A 21,783-nucleotide genomic window follows, 5' to 3' on the forward strand; every position below is an offset into this window, starting at 1 on the left:
ATTACTTCTTGGCTCTTGAACTCAATCCCTCGTTTGATGAGGGCCAATACACCGTATGACTTCTTAACCACAGAGTCAACCTGCACAGCAACTTTGAGTGTCCTGTGGACTTGGGCCCGAAGATCCCTCTGATCCTCCACACTGCTAAGAGTCGTGCCATTAATACTATATTCTGCCATCATACCAAAATGAACCATCTCACACTTAATCTGGGTTGAACTCCATCTGCCATTTCTCAGCCCGGTTTTGCATCCTATCAATGTCCCACTGTAACCTCTGACAGCCCTCCACACTATCCACAACACTCACAACCTTTGTGTCATCAGCAAATTTACTAATCCATCCTCCACTTCCTCATCCAGGTCATTTATAAAAATCATGAAGAGTAGGGGTCCCAGAATAGATCCCTGAGGTACGCCACTGGTCACCGACTTCCATGCAGAATATTCTTTTGCTATTTTAGTAAAATCATATGCACTATCATTCAAAGTTACAAAAAATATAATCTTACAGTGAGGAAATCATTCATCCCCTGGTGTCTGTGACAACCTCTTCAGTCTATCTACATCACTAAAAATTGGTAAAAATGGTTCATTATTGTTACATGTACTGAAGTACATAGCTGGCTAGTGGCACAGTGACATCAGCGCCAGACTCCGGAGCGAAGGTTCCCGAGTTCTTATCCAGTCGGGCTGCTCCCGGGCATGCTTTCCATCTGTGCGAGTGTCGAGCTTGCAACTTGAAACACAAAAAAACTGTGCTGTGAGAAGGACATGGGGGAACCACTCACAGAATCTTTCCTCCAGGACAACCACTTGAAAAAGTGATCGCCGAGGCTCTGGCAGAGTGTGGCACACAAAAAAAACTGAAGTATAGTGAAAAACTTTGTTTTGAACGCTAACCATACAGATAATTTCATTACAACAGAGCATTGAGGTAGTACAAGAGATGACAATAACAGCGTGCAGACTAAATACTGCAGAATGCAGAGTACAGAGATTCATGAAGTTATGAGGTTCATAGGATAGCCAGTTATTTTTTTCCGCAGGGCAAAATGTCTATAGCCAAGGGGCACAGGTTTAAGGTGAGAGTGGAGAAACTTATAGAGAAAGTGCAGGAAGGCATTAAGATGCAAGGCCTTAATAAGGTAGATTGTTAGCTCAAGAGTCATTACGGGACTATTCAATAGTCTTAAAACAGCAGGATAGAAGCTGTCCTTGATAAAGGTGGTATGTGCTTTCAGGCTTTTGTATCTCCTGCCCAATGGAAGGAGAGAGAAATTTCCAGGGTGGAGTAAAGACTCCTATCCCTCAGATCATGTAATAAAGGCTTGCTTCTTCTTTAAGACTTTCACGTCCTGATGCCGGGGAGGGATCAGTCCATTATGAGTTCCTCGCTTTATGTTCTCTGCTTCCATAGAAGCTCAGAAACTTGTAGGAACTCTCAACGTGCTCTTCAATGATTTATGTTCATGCAACTCCTTTAAAGTCTCATCCTCTTTTCTATATGTGAAGCTGATGCTTATGTTGCCAAGAAATATGCAAAATCCCTCTGTACCTGGACCAAAAAAAAATTGCTCTTATTTTCTTTGATAGATAATAAATGTACCAGCAGTCAAGTCAGGACATAAACTATATTATTATGTTAATACACTGTCATAGTACAGAGGAAAAGTACATAATGGCCAATATTTTGCAGTAATATTAATGGTGAGAATCTCACTTCACGATCATTATACAGTGGAACTAATGGCTTTTGGAGTATGCATCTGTGCAGTTAAATATAGAGTTCTCATTGTTATTGTCAGTTGTTCACTGCTCCTGCACAGAATGGAACGTTGCAGCCTTTGTCAAGAGGATTCCATACATGAAAATCATTCTCACTGCTAAAACACCATAAAAATATTATACCTTGATCAGTGAGGTACAGCTAAGTTTATAATAGTGTTCTAGGCCATGATTACTGCTTTTAACAACGTCACACTCTGTCAAAAAACAAATAGATGATTATTCTGTAATTCGTTCAGAAATATTCAGTTTCTAATGAATTTAAAGCTCCTGGTATTTCATTCTTACCTTCACATTGTGTTTTTATATACTTTTCAAGGTCTGTGATAATGATTTTTTAAGGTCTTCATCTTAGTGCCACGCAGTTCCAGAAGCCTGGGTTCAGCTGTGAGCTTGGGTGCTGTCTCCTGGGAGTTCCATGTTCCCTCAGTGATCATGGTCTTCCTCTAGCTGTTTTGATTTCCTCCCATGTCTAACATCAAGCTAATTGGTACACCATTTGGCTTCTGCAACTTGCTCCTAGTTAATGGGGATATGAGAAAAATAGGATGCATGTTGATAGGGATGGACTGGTCAGTGCAGACTTGGTGGGCCAAAGGACCGGTTCCTTTGGTGTTTGACTCCATAAAAAATTTTAATGGGTTGGGTGAAATAGTGTTTTTACATCTCAATTTGTTATCTGGGTGTATTCTTAAACGTAATTGATTGCCCAGGCGGTTTGGTGACATCATTATTGTTGGGTAACAGGAATCTAGTTGAAGTGGCGTTAGACAGTGATCAATAGATAGGAAGACAACTCAGTTTTCTGTGGGCATCTTTGTAGGCTACTGCTTTTGCTTCACAACTGATCGGACAACTCAGATTTTTGCAGATGTTGGGGAGATACTAGTTCAATAATTATGGTAAAAGTGTTGTCTGAGTCTAGTAATGACTGATGGAACAATATGGAAATTGTTAAGTGGCAACTTCTGCAAATATCATCCTTTAAATGTTTGAATGTGGACTTGGTATTGAAATTATTAATATTCATGAATGGTAGTGGATGCCTTTACTAGGTGGTAATATGTAACTCCTGATGGTCTGAGGAAAGTATAATGATCTCCTTTTTACTTTATCTAAAATATATATACCTTAGCTTTGACTTTCTCGCCTTATGGCTGGGATGATATTGCCCACAAACCATTCTGTAAATATGTCTGACTTGTGCTCGAAGGAAGAGCAGCTGTTTTCCCAGATGGTACAGTAGATGTCAGCATGTATACTAATAACACCACTGCTTCTGTCATTCCAGTCAAGAAGACTGGAAGCTGAGCGCAAATCTTCTACAAATAAAGCACTGCTTCCTTCAAAAGATTTTTGCAAACTGCGCTTCTACATGGGTGGGATCTCTTTAAAAAGAAGCAGGAAAGTAAACTTTTCCTTGTCGCAATGCACCTGCAGTGCTGCCAGCTTCCAGCTTTTGCAAGATTTTACCCTGAAATGCAAATAAAATGGCAGTGTACTATTTTAGCCAAATATCTGACAGTGCCAAGAATCAGAGAGGAGAGGTCCTGCTGATATAATTTTTCAAGCAAATATTTGAATGCCCATTTCCAGTGCCATTAAAAGCCATGTGAAATCCTTTAGTGGACTAACTGTTTTGGCAGTTGGGACCTGAGTTCATCAGACCTTGCATATAAATATTAAATAATTCTGAGCAGGGAAGGACCTTTGTAGTGGAGATCAAATATGGTAAGGCACAAGGAATTTGGGGTGTGTTGAAAAACTGGATTCAAAATTGGCTTAGTGATAGGGTAGTGATGAATGGATATTTTTCCTACTGTAAGTCTGTTAAAAGTGATGTATCACTGGGATCAAGGATGTAACCTTGTTTTTATATATAGATACAAATGACTTTGATGATAATGTTGGTGGTCTGATTACTAATTTGGTAGACAACTCAAAAATTGCTGGAGTCATAGATAGTGAAGGAGGTTGTCTAATGTTGCAGTTGCACATAATTTATGTGGAAAGCTAGCCAAAGTGATGGCAGATGGAATTTAATCCAGATGTGTGACATAATGTGCTTTGGGAGGGTGTTGATGTAAAGAGAAATCTTGGGATGCAATCTCAGAGCTCACTGAAAGTATTAACACAAACAGTATAAGGAAGAAAGCTACCTTCATAGTCTAAGGTACTGAGTGCAAAAATTGGGACATTATGTTGCAGCGAAATAAGGCATTTGTTAGACTGCACTTCGACTAATGTCTACAGTTCAGACGACTACAGAGATAAGACTAGAGAAAGTGCAGAAGAGATTCACCAAGAATGTTGCCAGGAATGACAGATTGGATAGGGTGAGTTTATTGTTAATGCAACATAGGAGGCTGGGGAGTGACGTACAGAGGTTCATGAAATTAGGAGGTTTATAGATAGGATAGCTAGGTAAAATCTTCTTCCTAGAGCAAGGCTATCCAGAACTAAAGGGCACAGGTTTAAGGTGAGAGAGGAGAAATTCAAAAGAGCAATACCCACAAAATGTTGGGGGATTTCAACAAGTGACGCAGCAGCTATAGAGAGAAATGAACAGTGAATGTTTTGAGTGGAGACTCAAAGGGTTTTGGCCCACCGTTGAGTGTGTTGCTGAAGGTTTCCAGCTTTGGTAGAATCTCTTGTGTCTTGGAAATTTAAAAAGAGTAGGTTTTTCACACATAGGGTAGCAAATGTCTGGTGTAAGCTGCTAGAGGAGTTAGAAACCACAGATGTAATTATCATCTTCAAAAGGCACTTGGACATTACTTGTACAGGAAAGATGCAGAATAATACTGGCTTAATTGAAGCAAATGGTATTAGTGTTGGCATTGATAAGATGGGCTGTAACAACCAGTTTTTATGCTGCAAGATTCTATGATTAAAACCTAAGAAAATTATTTAACATATGACATCCTTTCATCTCTACCAGTTTTGCCTATAATAGCACAAAGTACTATTTGCATAACATGGCAGTTCCATCCTCTATTGGAGTTAGTTCTTTGAACTTGCCCCTTGTTTCAGCTTTTTGCTGTCCACAAATGCAAAAGTAGATGTATTCACTCCAGCCATTAGAGCAGGTTAAACAAAATTAACATTTCATCACATTTGGATTGAAGCATTTTTTTTAATGGAAGTGGAGTTCAGTGAGGGAAAATGGTGATTTGTTATGAGTAACTGGATAATTACCTATTTTAACAGTTGTTGCATTTGACATGATATTGAAACCAAGTGTTTGTGGTTTACTTTACTCACAAATACCAATCTGGTATTATCCAATTTTATAACCAGCAGGTGTTTCTGTTTTGCCTTACATTACAAAACCAACTCTGTTGAAGGCTTTGCACTGTAAATTATAATTAGTATTTTGGAGAAAGAATGGATACTGCTCTTGTCTGGTACTCTTTTGTGCAGTAAATTAATGGATACCTGCTCAGAGTCAATACTTCATTCAAATAATGGGTTAATCAATGTTAAATGATGAATTAAACATTAATAATATCATCAACTGTATTTCCAGTATATTTTTATTCTATATTTTGAAATGCTATTTCCATCATTTCTTCCTTCTCTACTTTTCACCTTACAGCCTACGTTTCCACCTTGATCATCTCTGCCCCATCCCACCACCCACTTGGCTGCATCTGCTTCTGCTTTCTGTCCCTTATTTGTCCCCTCCATCAGTCAGTGTCTCCTAGTACCCTCCTCCGTCTGGCTCCATTTACCCAATATCCCCCTCTTCGTCTGCTTCCAACTAGTCCCTGCCTCGCCCCTCCCTTTCAGTCCTGATTCAGGGTCTCAATTCAAAATGTTGATCATCCCTCTGCCTCCATTGTTGATGCCAGACCCGCTGAGCTCCACAAGCAGTGTTACTCCTTGCCCCAGGTTACAGCATCTGTAGTCTCGAGTACCTGTAGTTCCTTCTAGTTGACCTGTGGGTACTGTTAGACTCTGCTCTGTATTTATTGTATGTTTGACGATTAATACTTCATAAGTGTTCATTCTGTTTTCCAGATCTTACAATGTTTATTAAAATAATAAACTCGCTTATGTGTTTTTCCCCCAGGAGCATTCTATGCACTTAGTCAGAAGCTATCTTCTGATATCTTTGTAGATGTCAAAACCTACCATCACCGATTGAAGCGACAGCAGCCGAAATCAGTGGATACAAACAGAGCAAGCCTAGAGCAGGACTTCACTGATCCAACGAAAATCTTTGATATTCAACCATCTGTGGACAATACCAATGATACAAAAATTGAGGTATGTTTGTTGTGTTAGTGAGGAGCTCTGCTTTTTGAAAAGAGCTCAGAATAGTCAGATTTTGCAATCTTTTCCCTTTCCTAGGATTATACTGTATAATTGTATCTAGTGTATACTGTATTTATATCTGGTGGTCAGTATTATCACTTGCTACAGTTCATTTATATAATTTATTTTTATAGATTGCAGCTTTTTGAGAATTTAATTGAAGTGATTCATTGACACATTTGATTCTTTTCCTTGGAACAATAATAAGACATTGATCAAAATTGCCTTGGCTCCAGTGACGATATCACAAATCCATTTTGAAATTCATAGATAGTGAAACAGGCCTTGGATAAAGTTTTGGATAAGCATTCTTTGTTTGTAGAATTCATTACAAATTATATGTAAAAGTATATGAAAGGTATACATCACAACAGCACCTCACAAAAGAACCAAACGTACACGATCCTGGGTTCTTGTGTTCTTTTTTGACTAATTTCTGGAATTACGGAACGTAACAGTGGCATTGAAGCTGAGATTTAAAACAAACCCAAGATGACTACCTACCTGCTGAAGGACAGCACATTTTTTCTTTGCAAGGGGGAGAGAGAAATGGTTGAGTAAAAAAAACACACATTGTATTGTTTCGTTGTAAAAGGAGAAAGGCGATTGAGTTTTTTTAAAAAGGCAAAAAATGGATGAAATTCATGGGTTATAAAAGTGAGTACAGGGTGATAATTATAATAAATAAAACAAAAAAACAGAAATGGCTTGCTACATCAGATAGACAGATGCACAAAAGACAACTTGGGGACGTATACAGAATGAATTGAGCAGTATTTTAAAGCAAGTGGAATAGGCAGCGAGAAACTAATGCCAGTTTTGCTGAGTGTAATTGATAGAAGATTATACAGTTTCCTTGGAACATTGACCAGCTGAAATAAGCTTTGCTGATAATTATGAAAGTAAAGCAGGAGCATTTAGAACCGAAAACATTGTTGATTGCAGAATGCCGTAGGTTTTCATAAGCGGAATGAGAAGGAAGAGGAGGCCATTTCACCATAAGTGGCTGAGTTGAAAAAATTGTCTGAGCCTTGCCAGTTCAGCCAAGGGATTAATGATGCAGAGAGCACGTATGCTGAGCTACACTCACAACACGATGGAGGAACTCAGCAGGTCGGGCAGCATCCATGGAAATGATCAGTCAACGTTTCAGGCTGGAACACTTCGTCGGGACTGAAGAGGGAAGGGTTGAGCTCGTTGACTTCATTAACTTCGCCTCCAAATTTCACCCTGCCCTCAAATTTACCTGATCCATTTCCGACACCTCCCTCCCCTTTCTTGATCTTTCTGTCTTTATCTCTGGAGACAGCTTATCTACTGATATCTACTATAAGCCTACGGACTCTCACAGTTACCTGGACTATTCCTCTTCCCACCCTATCTCTTGCAAAAATGCCATCCCCTTCTCACAATTCCTCACTCTCCACCACATCTGCTGTCAGGATGATGCTTTTCATTCCAGGACAAAGGAGATGTCTTCCTTTTTTAAGGAAAGGGGCTTCCCTTCCTCCACCATCAACTCTGCTCTCAAACACATCTCCCCCATTTCACGCACATCTGCTCTCACCCCATCCTCCCGCCACCCCACTGGGGATAGGGTTCCCCTTGTCCTAACCCACCACCCCACCAGCCTCCAGGTCCAACATACAATTCTCTGTAACTTCTGCCACCTCCAACAGGATCCCACCACTAAGCACATCTTTCCCTCCCCCCACTTCTGCTTTCCACAGGGATCACTCCCTACACGACTCCCTTGTACATTCGCCCCCCCACCCCAATCCCTTCCCACCGATCTCCCTCCCGGCATTTATCCTTGTAAGCAGAACAAGTGCTACACATGCCCTTACATTTCCACCCTCACTACCATTTAGGCCCCAGACAGTCCTTCCATGTGAGGTGACACTTCACCTGTGAGCCGGCTGGTGTGATATACTGCGTACGGTGCTTCCGACGTGGCCTTCTATATGTTGGCGAAACCCGATGCAGACCAGGGGACCATTTCGCTGAACACCTACGCTCTGTCTGCCAGAGAAAGCAAGATCTCCCAGTGGCCACACATTTTAATTCCACGTCCCATTCCCATTCTGATATGTCCATCTGTGGCCTCCTCTACTGTCAAGATGAAGCCACACTCAGGTTGGAAGAACAACACCTTATATTCCGTCTGGGTAGCCTCCAACCTGTTGGCATGAACATTGACTTCTCTAACTTCCATTAATGTCCCTCCTTCCCTTCTTACCCCATCCCTTATTTATTTATTTATTTATTAATTATTTTTCCCCTTTCTTTTCTCTCTCTTTTTTCTCCCTTTGTCCCTCTCACTATATCTTCCTCTGATGCTCCCCTCCCCCTTTCTTTCTCCCTAGGCCTCCTGTCCCATGATGCTCTCCCTTCTCCAGTCTTGTATCCCTTTTGCCAATGAACTTTCTAGTTCTTTGCTCCATCCCTCCCCCTCCTGTCTTCTCCTATCATTTTGGATCTCCCCCTCCCCCTCCCACTTTCAAATCTCTTACTATCTCTTCTTTCAGTTAGTCCTGAAGAAGGGTCATGGCCCGAAACATCGACTGTACCTCTTCCTATAGATGCTGCCTGGCTTGCTGCGTTCCAGCAGCATTTTGTGTGTGTTGCTTGAATTTCCAACATCTGCAGATTTCCTCGTGTTTGCACAGAGGAATTGTTTGGTTTGTGGAATCTTACAAGAAAGCATTCAAAAGCGGCTCATAACTGAAGTACAACTTAGATTTAAAAGAGCAGTTGAAATAGCTGTGTCAGTGGAAACAGTAGATATAGACACAAATGAGTTGCAGTCAGGAATGAAAGTGAGTGTGAACAACATTGTAACATCTAACCAGAAACCAGCCTGGTCAAACAAATGGTGTTACAGTTGTGGTGGTGGGGGGGGGGTCACATGCACCAGCTACCCATGCAGTTTTAAAGGTAAAACTTGCAGAAAATGCATCAAAGTAGGGCACATTCAAAGAGCATGTCAGGCAGGCATAAATATATGGACTGCACAGGGAAGAGAAAAAGATAAAAAGTCAAGTTGCAATTTCAAAGGCAACACTAATCTACATGCTGTTGATGAAAAAGCTGATGCTGATACTGATGAGTGTGACACAGGATTGTGTAGTCATGAAATGTAAAATGTGAAAACTGTGGAGACAAGCAATATGGCTTGCAGCAGAAGTGAATGGCAAATTAATTAAACCGGAATTGGACGATTGAACACTAGCTGAGCTGTTTCAGTCATTCCACAAAATGAGTTTGAACAGCATTTCAAAGATAGTGAACTGAAGCCTGCAGATATCCAGCAAGGAACTTGTACTGATGAAAAGATAACTCTGTGAGAATGACAATTGTAAAAGTGAAATACAACTGACAAGCTGCGATAGGCTTGTATGTGGTAAAATCAAGAAGGCCAGTTTTGTAGGGAGATGAGTGGCTGAGAGAACTACAACTTGATTGGAGGTTCATATGCTATTTGCATGCAACATCCCCATCAAAAGAGTCAACTGAAAGCAAATTAAGAAGGGTTCTGAATGATGCCAAAGCATTGTACAAGGATGGCATAAGAAAACTCAAACATATCAAGGGTAAAGTAGTGCTAAATGAAAATGCCACACCCACATTTCACAAAGCTTGTCAAGTTTCTTGTACCATCTGTGATAAAGTTGCCAATGAGCTATACTGCATGGAGGCTGAAGGAAATCTTTCCAAGTTTGAGTGGAGCCCATGGGCAAATACGATGTTCCTAGTAGCCAAGAAGGATGAGTCTGTCAGGATCTGTGGCGATTTTAAAGTCACCATCAACCCAGTACTGAAAGGAGGTTAATACCCTCCATCCAGGATAGAAGATATCTTTTTTACAAACCTTTCTGCAGAAAACTACTTATGCAAAGTGGACATAGCTGAGGCCTACCTATAGATGGAGATGGAAGAAGAGTTTAAAGTGCTTCTCACCGTAAACACTGACAAAGGACTTTATTACTGTAATAGACTTGTTTTTGGATTCACATCTGCAGCTACACTCAGGCAGAAAGCCATGGACCAGGTGCTGCCAGGCTGAGTAGGCAGTCATTGTTGTCGGGGAAGATGACAAGGAACATCTCAAATTCAAAAGGACAGCTAATCAGCTTAACCTTGGAAAATTTTGCAGAAGTGAGCTCTTCTCTTGACATATTCTCCCTAATGCATAGTGACAGTCTGTTATGGCAGAGATGACCCAGAGGGATCATCTGGAATATGCAGCAGAAATTCCAGTTTCCCATTTTTACCACTTCCAGAATGAACTTGCCCTTGATGAAGGTTGCCTTATGTGGGGTCTGGGAGTTGTTGTACCATCCAAGTTGAGAGCTAATGTGTTGGAGGAGCTACATGTTTGTCACCTAGTCATGATGAAACTGAATGCTTTGACTCAAAGCTTTGCTTGGGGACCTGGAATAGGTCAGCACATTGAGCAGCTCATCATGCTCTCTTTAGGATACCAAGGTAGCCAGAGGAAAGGTGCGCAGAGCTCTCAGAACCACTTTTCTTCAGTTCCAGAGTCAACACCTACAACTCCCAAGGAGGAGGACACAGAACCTGTGATGATTTCACAGCCACAAGTCATACCTGTCGAGCAGAGTGACCTATCTTGTCAGGAAAATCACCAGAGCAATTAAGTCTTTAGGCCTGAATGGGACAATTTGGCTTGAGGATGGAAACCAGAGTGATAGCACTGAAGAATGGGCTGTTGTGTGTAATGAGACTGTCAGGAAGGATAGGCAGATGATAGGGCAAAATTGCAGACAGTGGGATGTGTTGCAGTGTAAAAGACAGACGTAATCGAAAACGATGATGGGTACAAGACTGAAGGTGTTATATTTGAATGCATGCAGTATACGGAATAAGATAGATGATCTTGTAGCGGGTTGGAGATGGGCAGGTATGACGTGGGCATCACTGAGTCACAGCTGAAAGAAAATTATAGGTGGGAGCTTAATATCCAAGGATACACTTTGTATTGAAAGGCAGGCAGTTAGGCAGAGGAGGTGGCATGGCTCTGTTTGTCAAAAATTAAATCAAATTCTTAGAAAAAGGTGACATAGGTTCTGAAGATGTAGAATCCTTGTGGGTTGAGTTAAGAAAGTGCAAGGGTAAAAAGACAGTGATGGGAGTTATATACAGGCTCCCAAAGAGTAGCAAGGATATAGGCTACAGATTAAAATGGGAGATAGAAAATGCCTGTCAAAAGGGCAATGTTACGATAATCATGGGGGACTTCAATGCGCAGGTAAATTCAGAAAATTAGGTTGGTGCTGGATCCCAGAAGCAGGACTTTGTAGAATGCTGACAAGATGGCTTTTTAGAACAGCTTGTTGCTGAGCCCACTAGGAGGTCAGCTATTCTGGATTGGGTGTTGTGTAGTGAACCAGATTTGACTAGGAAGCTTCAGGGAAAGGGACCCTTGGAAGGCAACAATCATAGTATTATGGAATTCACGCTGCAATTTAAGATGAAAAAGCTGAAGTCAGATATATCAGAATTACAGTGGAGTAAAGGAATTACAGAGGCATGAGAGAGGCCAAAGCTGCTTGGAAATGAACACTAGCAGGGATTTCGGCAGAGCCGCAATGGCTAGAGTTTCTAGGAGGAATTTGGTAGGCGCAGGATAGATACATCCCAAAGAAGAAGTATTCTAGAGGTAGGATGATGCAACCGTGTCTGACAAGGGAAGTCAAAGCCAACATTAAAGCAAAAGAGAGGGCATATAATAGAGCAAAAATTAGAGAAGTTAGAGGATTGGGAACCTTTTAAAAACCAACAGAAGACAACTAAAAAAAAGTCATAAAGATGGAAAATATGGAATAAGAAGTTAAGTTAATCAGAAATATTAAAGAGGATACCAGAAGTTTCTTCAGATATAAAGACTAAAAGAGAGGCGAGAGTAGATATTGGATCACTGGAAAATGGCACTGGAGAAGTAGTACTGGGGACAAGGAAATGGCATAGAAAGTAAATAAGTATTTTGTGTCATTTCTCTCTGCGGAAGACACTAGCAGTATGCCAGATCTTCAAGAGTGTCAGGCGGCAGAGGTGAGTGAAGTTGCAATTACAGGGGAGAAGGAGCTTGGGAAACAAAAGTCTGAAGTTAGATAGGACACCTGAACCGGATTGACTGCACCCCAGCAGTCTGAAAGAGGTAGCTAAAGGAATTCGTCCTCATCTCCTCTGTTCTGAGGCTATGTCCTCTGGTATTAGACTCTCCTGTCATCGGACACATCCTCTCCACATCCACTTTATCAAAGCTTTTCACCATTTGATAAGTTTTAATGAGGTCACCCCTCATTCTTGTGAATTCTAGTGAATACAGGCTCAGAGACATTAAACATTCTTCATATGACAAACCATTCAATCCTGGAGTCGTTTTCCAGAACCTCCTTTGAACACTGTCTTGTCTCAGCACATCCATTCTAAGATAAGGACCCAAACCTGCTCACAGTTCTCCAAGTGAGGCCTTGCCATTGTTTAAAAAAAGTTTCAACATTGCATCCATGCTTTTATATTTTAATGTTGTTGAAATGAATGCTAACATCGCATTTGCCTTCCTCACCAGCAAATAACCTTTAGGAAATCCTGCACAAGGACTCTCAAGTCCCTTTGCACCTTAGTGTTTTGTATTTTCTCTCCATTTAGAAAAAGTCAGCTTTTCATTTCTTTTACCAAAGTGCATGCCCATACACTTCCCAACACTGTATTCCATCTGCCATTCTTTGCCCATTTTCCTAATCTGTCTAAGTACTTTTGTAGCCTCTCTACTTCCTCAAAACTCTCTGCCCTTCCACTTATCTTCATATTGTCTATAAACTTTGCAACAAAGCCATCAATTCCATCATCCAATTACAATCAAGAGAAAATCTGCGATATTTGAAATCCAAAATGCTGGACGAACTCAGCAGACCAGGCAGCAACTATGGATAAGAGTACAATCGCTGTTTTGGGCCAAGACCCTTTAGGTCTTGCTAACTTCCTTCAGCATCTTGTGTGTGTTAGTTCCATCATCCAAATCTTTGACATATAATGGAAAAATAATCCATCCCAACACAGACCTCTGTGGAACGCCACTAGTCATGGGCAGCCAGCCAAAAAAAGGTTCCCTTCATTCCTATTCTTTGTCTCCTGCCAATCAGCTTCTGCTTTATCCATGCTAAAATCTTTCCTGTAATACCATGGGCTCATAGCTTGTTCAGCAGCCTCATGTGCGGCACCTTGTCAAAGACTTTCTGAAAATCCAAGTACTCAACATCAGCCATTCTCCTTTGTCTATCCTGCTTGTTATTTCTTCAAAGGATTCCAACAGATTTGTCAAACAAATTTTTCCCTTGAAGAAACCATGCTGACTACGTCCTATTTTATCATGTGCCTCCAAGTACCCTGAGACTTCATCCTTAATAATTGACTCCAACATCTTCCCAACCACTGAGGTCAGATAACTGGCCTATAGTTTCTTATCTTTGGCCTCTCTCCCTTCTTGAAGAGTGTAGGTTGCAACCTTCCAGTCTTCCAGAACCATTCCAGAATCTAGTGATTCTTGAGAGATCATTGCTAATGCCTCTACAATCTCTTCAGCCACCTCTTTCAGAACTCTGGGGTGTACACCTTCTGGTCCAGGTGACTTGTCTACCATCAGGTATAGGCCAGTTAGCCTAACTTCAGTGGCTGAAAGTTCAAAAGTAAATTTATTATCAAAGTACATATTTGTTACTGCATACAACACTGAGATTCATTTTCTTGTGGGCATACTCAGTAATTCAAAATAACATAATATAATCAATGAAAGAGCACACCCAACAGGATGGACAAACAACCAGTGTGCAAAAGACAGCTAACTGTGCACATGCAAAAGAAAGAAAACAAAATATTTATTGTAAATAAATTAGCAATAACTATCAAAAACATGAGTGAAGAGCCCTCGAGAGTGAGTCCAAAGTTTGTGGGAACAATTCAATGATGGGGCACATGACATTGAGTTGAGTTATCGCCACTGATCCTAGAGCCTGATGCCTGATGTTTGAGGGGTAATTACTATTCCTGAACTGGTTGTCTGGGCCCTGAGGCTTCTTTACCTTCTTCTTGATGGTAGCAGCGAGAAGAACACATGGTCATGGTGGTGGTGGGGGTGGGGAGTACTTGATGAAGGATAATGTTTTCCTGCGACGGCGCTCCATGTGTTCAATGATGCAGAGGGCTTTATTCTAGATGGACTGGCCCATAAACACTGGTAATACTAAGGATGAGATTTTGGAGTACTTGGAGGCACTTGATAAAAGGGCCTAAAGTCAGCATGGTTTCCTTAAAGTGAACTCTTGCCTGACAGATCTGTTGGAATTCTTGTGGAAATAATAGCCAGGATAGACAAAGGCTACGTCCACACTAGACCGGATAATTTTGAAAACGCCAGTTTCGCATAAAAACGATAGGCATCCACACCAGGCATTTTTGAAAATACCTCCATCCACATTAAAACGAGTATTTGGGCGATTCTCCTCCTACTGGGCATGCACAGGACACATCTACAGAAGCAAAGAGGAAACGGTGTACTATTTCCGTTTCCACAACAGTGTTGTGCTATTTCCATTGGTCAAAAACTAGAGTACCTACAACAACAGCGAAAGAAAGTTTTCAACAATATCTTCGAGGAATACAAAGAAAACCTCCACTGGAAAAAGCAGACCGGACTTCTTCGTTCGGACAGATGCGGAACGAAAAAGTGGACATGGAACAGTCGTCCTGCTGTACTTAGAGTTGTGTGAGCAGATCTGGGGGGCTCACCAGCTACAACAGCAATTCAAGGCGGCATTGAAACCTGCGATGTGGAGGATAGGGTCGACGCACATCACAGCAACCGATGTAAAGCCTCTTCACCCGCTTCGATGAGTATGCCCGACTCCGACAGTTTGTACGAAGCAACACGTGATGGCTGCGACATGTTTGGTGTGGAATCTCGCCATGAAAGACTTGGTGCACATTTGTCCAGTTACAGACTAGAAAAACTTAAAAGGAAATTGCCAAACGATGGACAGCTGTTGGCTCTTGTGCAGGAGGACTTAAAACTGAAAAAACAAATACTGGAGCATATGGAGGCAACCGACAGGGAGTTCACGGACAGTATGACCCAGCTGACGACGAACATTGAAAAACTGACTAACTCTGTTGCAGAGGGATTTGCAATGATGAGGAATATGATGACTCCCCCCAGTACTTTTTACCGCCACAATCATCGTCATCGTCGTCGTGGCTAGCCCTCGAGGTTGAGGGTGATGGTCTTCATTCTGTTGATCTACTTATGGGCTCTCAAGTAGCTTATGAGTCCAATCTTGGCTTTGAAAGTTCTTCTGCATTCAGGACAGGTCGCTCCAGATGGCAGATCGGGCTTTGGTTGTTGCTGCCTCTCTTTCCATTTTCTTCTCTTTTCTTCTAATTCTGCACATCTGTTGGCTTTAAAAGTTGCTGTTCCTTCTCGGATGATGGTTTGCCAGAGTTTCCTGTCCTTGGCATTGATTTCCCAATTGTTGATGTCGATGTTACATTTCTTCATGTTGGCTTTTAGGACATCTTTGAATCTCTTCTGTTGTCCACCTCTTTTATGTTTGCCTTCTTTAAGCTGGGAGTAGAAGATTTGTTTTGGCAGACGTTCGTCTTTCATCCGAACAACTTGACCGCTCCATCTTAGTTGGTTCTTGATGACATAGGCTTCAATGCTTGTTGTTTTTGCTTCATTTAGCACGCTGACGTTGGTACTTCTATCTTCCCAGCTGATATTTAAGATATTTTGAAGACAGTGTTGATGGAACTTTTCAAGTGCCTTCAGGTGTCGTCGGTATGTTGTCCAAGTTTCTGACGCATACAGGAGCGTTGGGATTACCATTGCTTTGTAAGCTAACATTTTGGTTTCTGTTCAGAGGTTATGATCATGAAAGACTCTTGTTCGGAGACATCCAAAAGCTTTTCCAGCGCATTTAAGATGATCGTGGATCTTGTCATTAAGGTCGACATTGGAGGAGAGGTGACCTCCAAGATACAGAAAGTGGTCCACATTTTCCAGGGTTGTTTCGCCAAGTTGAATTGATGGTTCTATCCGATTTGTCTCAGCTGGTGACGGTTGATAGATGATCTGAGCCTCCTTGGAATTGATGGTAAGTCCAAGTTTAGTGTATGCACGGTTGAAGGCAGTCAGAATCTGTTGTAGGTGATTTTCTGAAAGAGCTGCACCACTGTTTTCATCTGTGTATTGGAACTCGATGAGGGAACTCGTGCATGTCTTCGTTTTGGACTTGAGACGGGCAAGATTGAAAAGTCTGCCACCTGTTCTGTAGACAATTTCAATTCCTGGGCGTAAGTCATCCTTGATAATATGGATGATTGTCACAATGAAGATGGTGAACAAAGTTGGGGCAATCACGCATCCCTGTTTTACTCCTGATCTAACTTGAAAAGGCTCACAGTTACTGCTGCTGACCATGACTGTGGCAAGCATGTCATCATGGAGGAGTCTCAGGATTCGAGTGTATTTTTCAGGGCATCCATAGGTGGATAGGACATCCCATAGGAGTTCCCTTGATACTGAGTCAAAGGCTTTGGTGTGGTCTATGAGTGCCATGTACAAAGGTTAAAGTTGTTCACGACACTTTTCTTGTAGTTCTCGCATTGTGAAGATGATGTTGATTGCTCCACGTGATGGTCTAAAACTGGCTCGTGTCTCCGGAAGGATCTTCTCGGCTAAAGGCTTGAGCCGGTTGTTCATGATGCGGGTGAGGATCTTTCCTGCTGTTGCTAACAGGGAAATTCCACAATAGTTTCTGCATTCGGATTGATTACCTTTCCTTTTGTAGATGGTAACGATTGCTGAGTCTCTGAAGTCTGCTGGTATGTCTTCATTTATCCAGATTGGTTGGATTGTTCTTTGTCAGGGACCTCACCCTCGACCTTACCAACATGGGTGACACTACCAGGAGCATAGCTCCAGACAGCATCGCTCTCGGGATCTCAGGACCACTCAAGCCTCTCCACCGTGACAAGGTGACAATCCACGGAGAAGACCGCCACAATACCAGCCTCACAGCCACTACAATAGCTACACATATGGACACGCAGACCCCCGGGTGGCCCCACCAACATCTTTCCCACTCCCACAGAGGGTTAACCCTGGAAACATTTCCTACAGCCATAGTCTCTTCACCGATGAAAGGGACGACAGCTACAACTAAATGCAATAAAGCTTGTTACTGGACAAAAGTGAAATTTGCTGTTACCTCATTTGTTTGCCTTTACTTTTGCCATGTCTTTCTGTATTATTTTGCTGTATTTAACATGCGCAATAAAACGAGTTACTGGGCAAAAGTGATTTTATATTTACCTGAGTAAAAGTGAAACTTACAATTTTCCTTTTTTGGCCTTAACATTTTCACGTCTATGCCAAGCATAAGCTTCTGTTTAAAAATGACGTTTTGGAAGTAGTGACAATTGCATCTATTGAATGTTTGCACAAGCAATACATTAATAAAGCACCTTGTTAAATGTATATAACATGTCTGCATCAGTGTTATCTTGTATTTCCATACAATGTTACATTAGGCTGTTACACATCTATTGTCAGAGAAGTACTTGCATAAATAGGTAAACCACCTCCATACAAGCAAGGACAGAAAAAAGTGAGTATACTTATTTATTCAATAAGTCATGGGTCAAAGCACGTCATGACAGCGTTTTTAAAAAGCTCTGGTTACCCAGTACACACTACACTGCCCAACCGGTGTTTTCAGATTTACACACTCTGGAGAGTGTTTTAGAAAAGCTCCATTTTCGGGGGAGGAAAACGCCGTTTTAGTGTGGACGGAGGGTCAAAACGAAGAGAAGAAGCTTCGGTTACGGATTTATCCAGTCTAGTGTGGACGTTACCAAAGCAGTCAGTGGACGTTGTTTACATTTGTATTCAGAAGGGCTTTGACAAGGTGATAATAAGATAATACTCCATGATATTAAAGGAAAGGTACCAGCATGGATCGAAGATTGGTTGACTGGCAGTAGGCAAAGAATAGGGAAAAAGGAGGATTTTTCTGGTTGGCTGCCGGTGACTAGCGATGTTCCACAGGGGTTGTTGTTGGAACTGCTTCACTTCACTCATATATCAATGATTTGGATGACACAGTTAATAGATTTATAGCCAAGTTTGCTGACATTATGAGGATAGGTGGAGATGCTGGTGGTGTTGAGGAAGTTGGAGTCTGCAGAGGGACTTAGACAGATTGGGAGAATAGGCAAAGGGGCAGATGGAATGTAGTGTAGGGAAGTGTATAGCCGTGCACTGTGGTAGAAGCAATAAAGGTGTAGACTATTTTATAATGGGGAAAAGGTTCAAAAATCAGAGATGCAAAGGCACTTGGGAGTCCTTGTGTAGGATTTCCTGAGGTTAAATTGCAGGTTGAGTCGGTGGTAAGGAAGGCAAGTGCAATGTTAGCATTCATTTTGAGAGGACTATAATCTAAAAGCAAGGATGTATTGCTGAGGCTTTATGAGGAATTGGCGAGGCCTCACTTGGAGTATTGTGAGCAGTTTTGGGACCCTTTTCTTAGAAAAGATGTGCTGGCATTGGAGCGGGTCCAGAGGAGGTTCACAAAAATGATCCTGCGATGGAAAGGGTTAACATTACAGTATGAGGAGAGTTTGATGGCTCTGTGTCTTCACTCGCTGGAGTTTAGAAGAATAAGGGGAGATTGCATTGAAACCTGTCAAATATTGAAGAGCCTAAATAGAATGGATGTGTGGAGGACGTTATCTATAATGAGGGAGTTTAGGAACAGAGGGTACAGCCTCAAGATATGGAGACGTCCAGTTAGAACAGAGATGAGAAGGAATTTGTTTAGCCAGGGAGTACAGAATCTGTCGAATTCATTGCCGCTGATGGCCATGGAGGCCAAGTCATTGGGTATTTTTAAAGTGGAGGTTTATGGGTTCTTGATTAGTCAGAACGTGAAAGATTACGGGAAAAAGGCAGGAGAACAGGGTTGAGAGGGTTAATAAAGCAATCATGATGGAATGGTAGAGCAGACTCAGTGGATTATATGTCACAGTTTTGCTTCTATGTCTTATTATCTTATGGTCTAATATGGGTCTGCTCCTTGTTATCTGTATGTTCTGATTTCAGAATTCACCTTTCATAATCATAAGAAACCATAAAAGTTGGTTCATATTACTGACAATTCAATTCTTTCTCTGGAAATTTCAAATCTCCCTTGAAAACCTATAAAAGGTTGCTAATTTATTAATTTAGCACTGTTGCAAGCCAAAGATAGTGAAATGGACTACAATAAACTCCTTGCTGTTGGTCAATACTTCCGATGGACTCAGTTAGCCAATTTCATGAAATTAATAGCTCCATTATTTGTAGTTCGATCTTGGAAGGTAAGCCATGAAGGCTTCCTGCTTAGATTTTGGTAAATGATGGAAAAGAGCAATTCTTTTTAACAGTGATAGAAGTTTCAACTACAAGTTTAAAAATATAAATTTATGGAGATGCAAGGTTTCAGATGCTCTCTTCTGGTTTTGGTTTTGTGATATTAAATATTCTTTAAATGAACTGAACATAACCTTCATTGGATTCAGTGCACAGTGTTCACTTGTATTTGTTTTCTCCCATTCTATCCCTCTTCCATCCTTCTGTTATAAGATTAATGAGCAGTTCCCTACTGCGATAAGTTCAGCTTCTGACCTCACAATCTAGCTTGTTATGGTCATGTATGTTATTGTCTACCTGCATTACTGTGCTGTTCTCTGTAAGTGTAAGATTTTATTCTGTTGTTGTTTTTCTTTGTATTACTTCAATTTGCTGTTGTAATGAGGTTATTTGTATGGATGCATACAAAACTCTGTTTTTCACAGTATCAACAAAGTGCAACGTAACAATCTTTCCCCAGGGTAGTGGAGTGCTAAACAAGGGAGTGGGGAATGGCTGTAAGTTCAGAGTGAGAGGAGAGAGATTTAAACTGGATCTGAGGGGCACCTTTGTCAAGCAGAGGGTAGTGAGTTTATTGAAATGAGCTGCCAGAGGAAATATTTGAAGCACATATGATAATATCATTTTAGGAGCATTTGTTTAAGTACAGGGAAGGGTGGGGCTTAGAGGTATATGGACAAGACACTGGAAATTGGGACTAGTTGGGTGGGCACTGCAGTCAGCATGGACTAGTTGGGCCAAAGGGCCTGTATCTGTGTGGTATGCCTTTCTGACTCTATGACCTTGGTATCTGTGACAATAATAAAATGTACCAATTAATAGAATTCACTGTGGGACAATATATAATTAGTACCTGCTAGCAAATGATTAATGAAACGATGCAATAAAGTTCAATAAAGTATGCTTCCAAATCTGGCAGTATTCCATCTGATTCTGCAAAATTGTGATGAGTCACATTTTCACTAAAAATCTGTTGACTGCTGATTCGTTCTTTGCCTGTGCTGGATGATTTATGAAAACTTTACAATCACTCTAGGTATAGTCCCATGTAGTGGATAGAAAATGAATTATCCCTTCTTGGAGGTGATTGGTCCTAGACTGAGGAAAACTTATTAATTTTCATTTAAAGATTGCATATTTGCCCAAAAGGCAATGACTCCCCAATGAACGTGGAAGCAATTAATCCATCAAGCATCCCCTTCAGCAGATTAGCAATCACTGCACGGAGCACGCACTGAATGATTTACTTAAATGGTGCAAAATTAATTGTGTTATTATTTTTTAATTTTTTCACTATGGCAATTTCTTCTTGACTCCTTAGAACTGCTGTAAAGGCAGGCTTGACACATTTGGTACAAACATTTGCCAGTCCTTTCCTTGTTGTATTATTGCGTCATTTTGATAAACGGAGAAGCCTGGTTCTTTATCTTGAGAAATAGTGTGCTGCCTTTTATCATCCTGCTTGCTGCTGTTAAGGGAATTCAATCTGTTCATGGCTGAAATGAAGAGCCATCCCCAAAGTGTACCAAAATAGACGTATTCTCTGTGCACTTACCATAATGTGCCATAAATAAATCATGATTCAACATTTAATGTCTATTTTTACTCCAATTTTCTAAAAATGCTCTGAATTTGTGAAACTTTTTGACTAGTTTTATTTGCCCATATTTTGCAATCTGGGCATCAATACACAAGGCCACCACATATCCACCATCTCAAACCGATGTTCAACACTTTCTTGAACTATTAAATCCCTCGGTGGAACTTGCTCCCACAACTCTTTTGCAGGACCAGAAACATATTTCCAAGTGAGGATTATGTGTAACAGAATGGAATCCACTGCCATCGTGTCCCTCTGTAGCAACTGCTCTTATCTTTCTTGTTGATAGAAACTGAGGATTTGAGAAGTGCTGTTGCAGTAGTCAGAGTGAGTAACTGAATTGCATTTTGTAAATGTTGCACACTGCACCCCTGATACCCAAGTCCTTCCCACCGCACTCAAAGCACAATACTGAATGAATGTTCCCAATCAGCCATTGAGTCCTGAGTGTCCACCAAAATATTGTTTTCAACCTGACAAGCTTTTGGAATCCTAGAGACATTCATCACTGAAACAGGCCTTGTGGCCTATCAATTCCACAGTGACCATCAACTACCTCCAGTATTTGCAGTAATCCCACAGTC

At 41.2% G+C, this 21,783-nt stretch overlaps 1 protein-coding gene across 1 annotated transcript in view; it reads left to right on the forward strand.

Annotated features, from left to right (window-relative positions):
• Nucleotides 1-21,783, forward strand: part of plxdc2b (plexin domain containing 2b) — a 498,542-nt gene that overhangs the window by 190,636 nt on the left and 286,123 nt on the right. Inside the window, exon 2 of the mRNA XM_063044214.1 lies at nt 5,863-6,059. Within this exon, the coding sequence (XP_062900284.1) occupies nt 5,863-6,059 (197 nt within the window). The remainder of the gene's footprint in view (nt 1-5,862; nt 6,060-21,783) is intronic.

The sequence above is a fragment of the Mobula hypostoma genome, chromosome 3, assembly GCF_963921235.1.
Source record: "Mobula hypostoma chromosome 3, sMobHyp1.1, whole genome shotgun sequence".
In the NCBI taxonomy this organism is placed as follows: Eukaryota; Metazoa; Chordata; class Chondrichthyes; order Myliobatiformes; family Myliobatidae; genus Mobula; species Mobula hypostoma.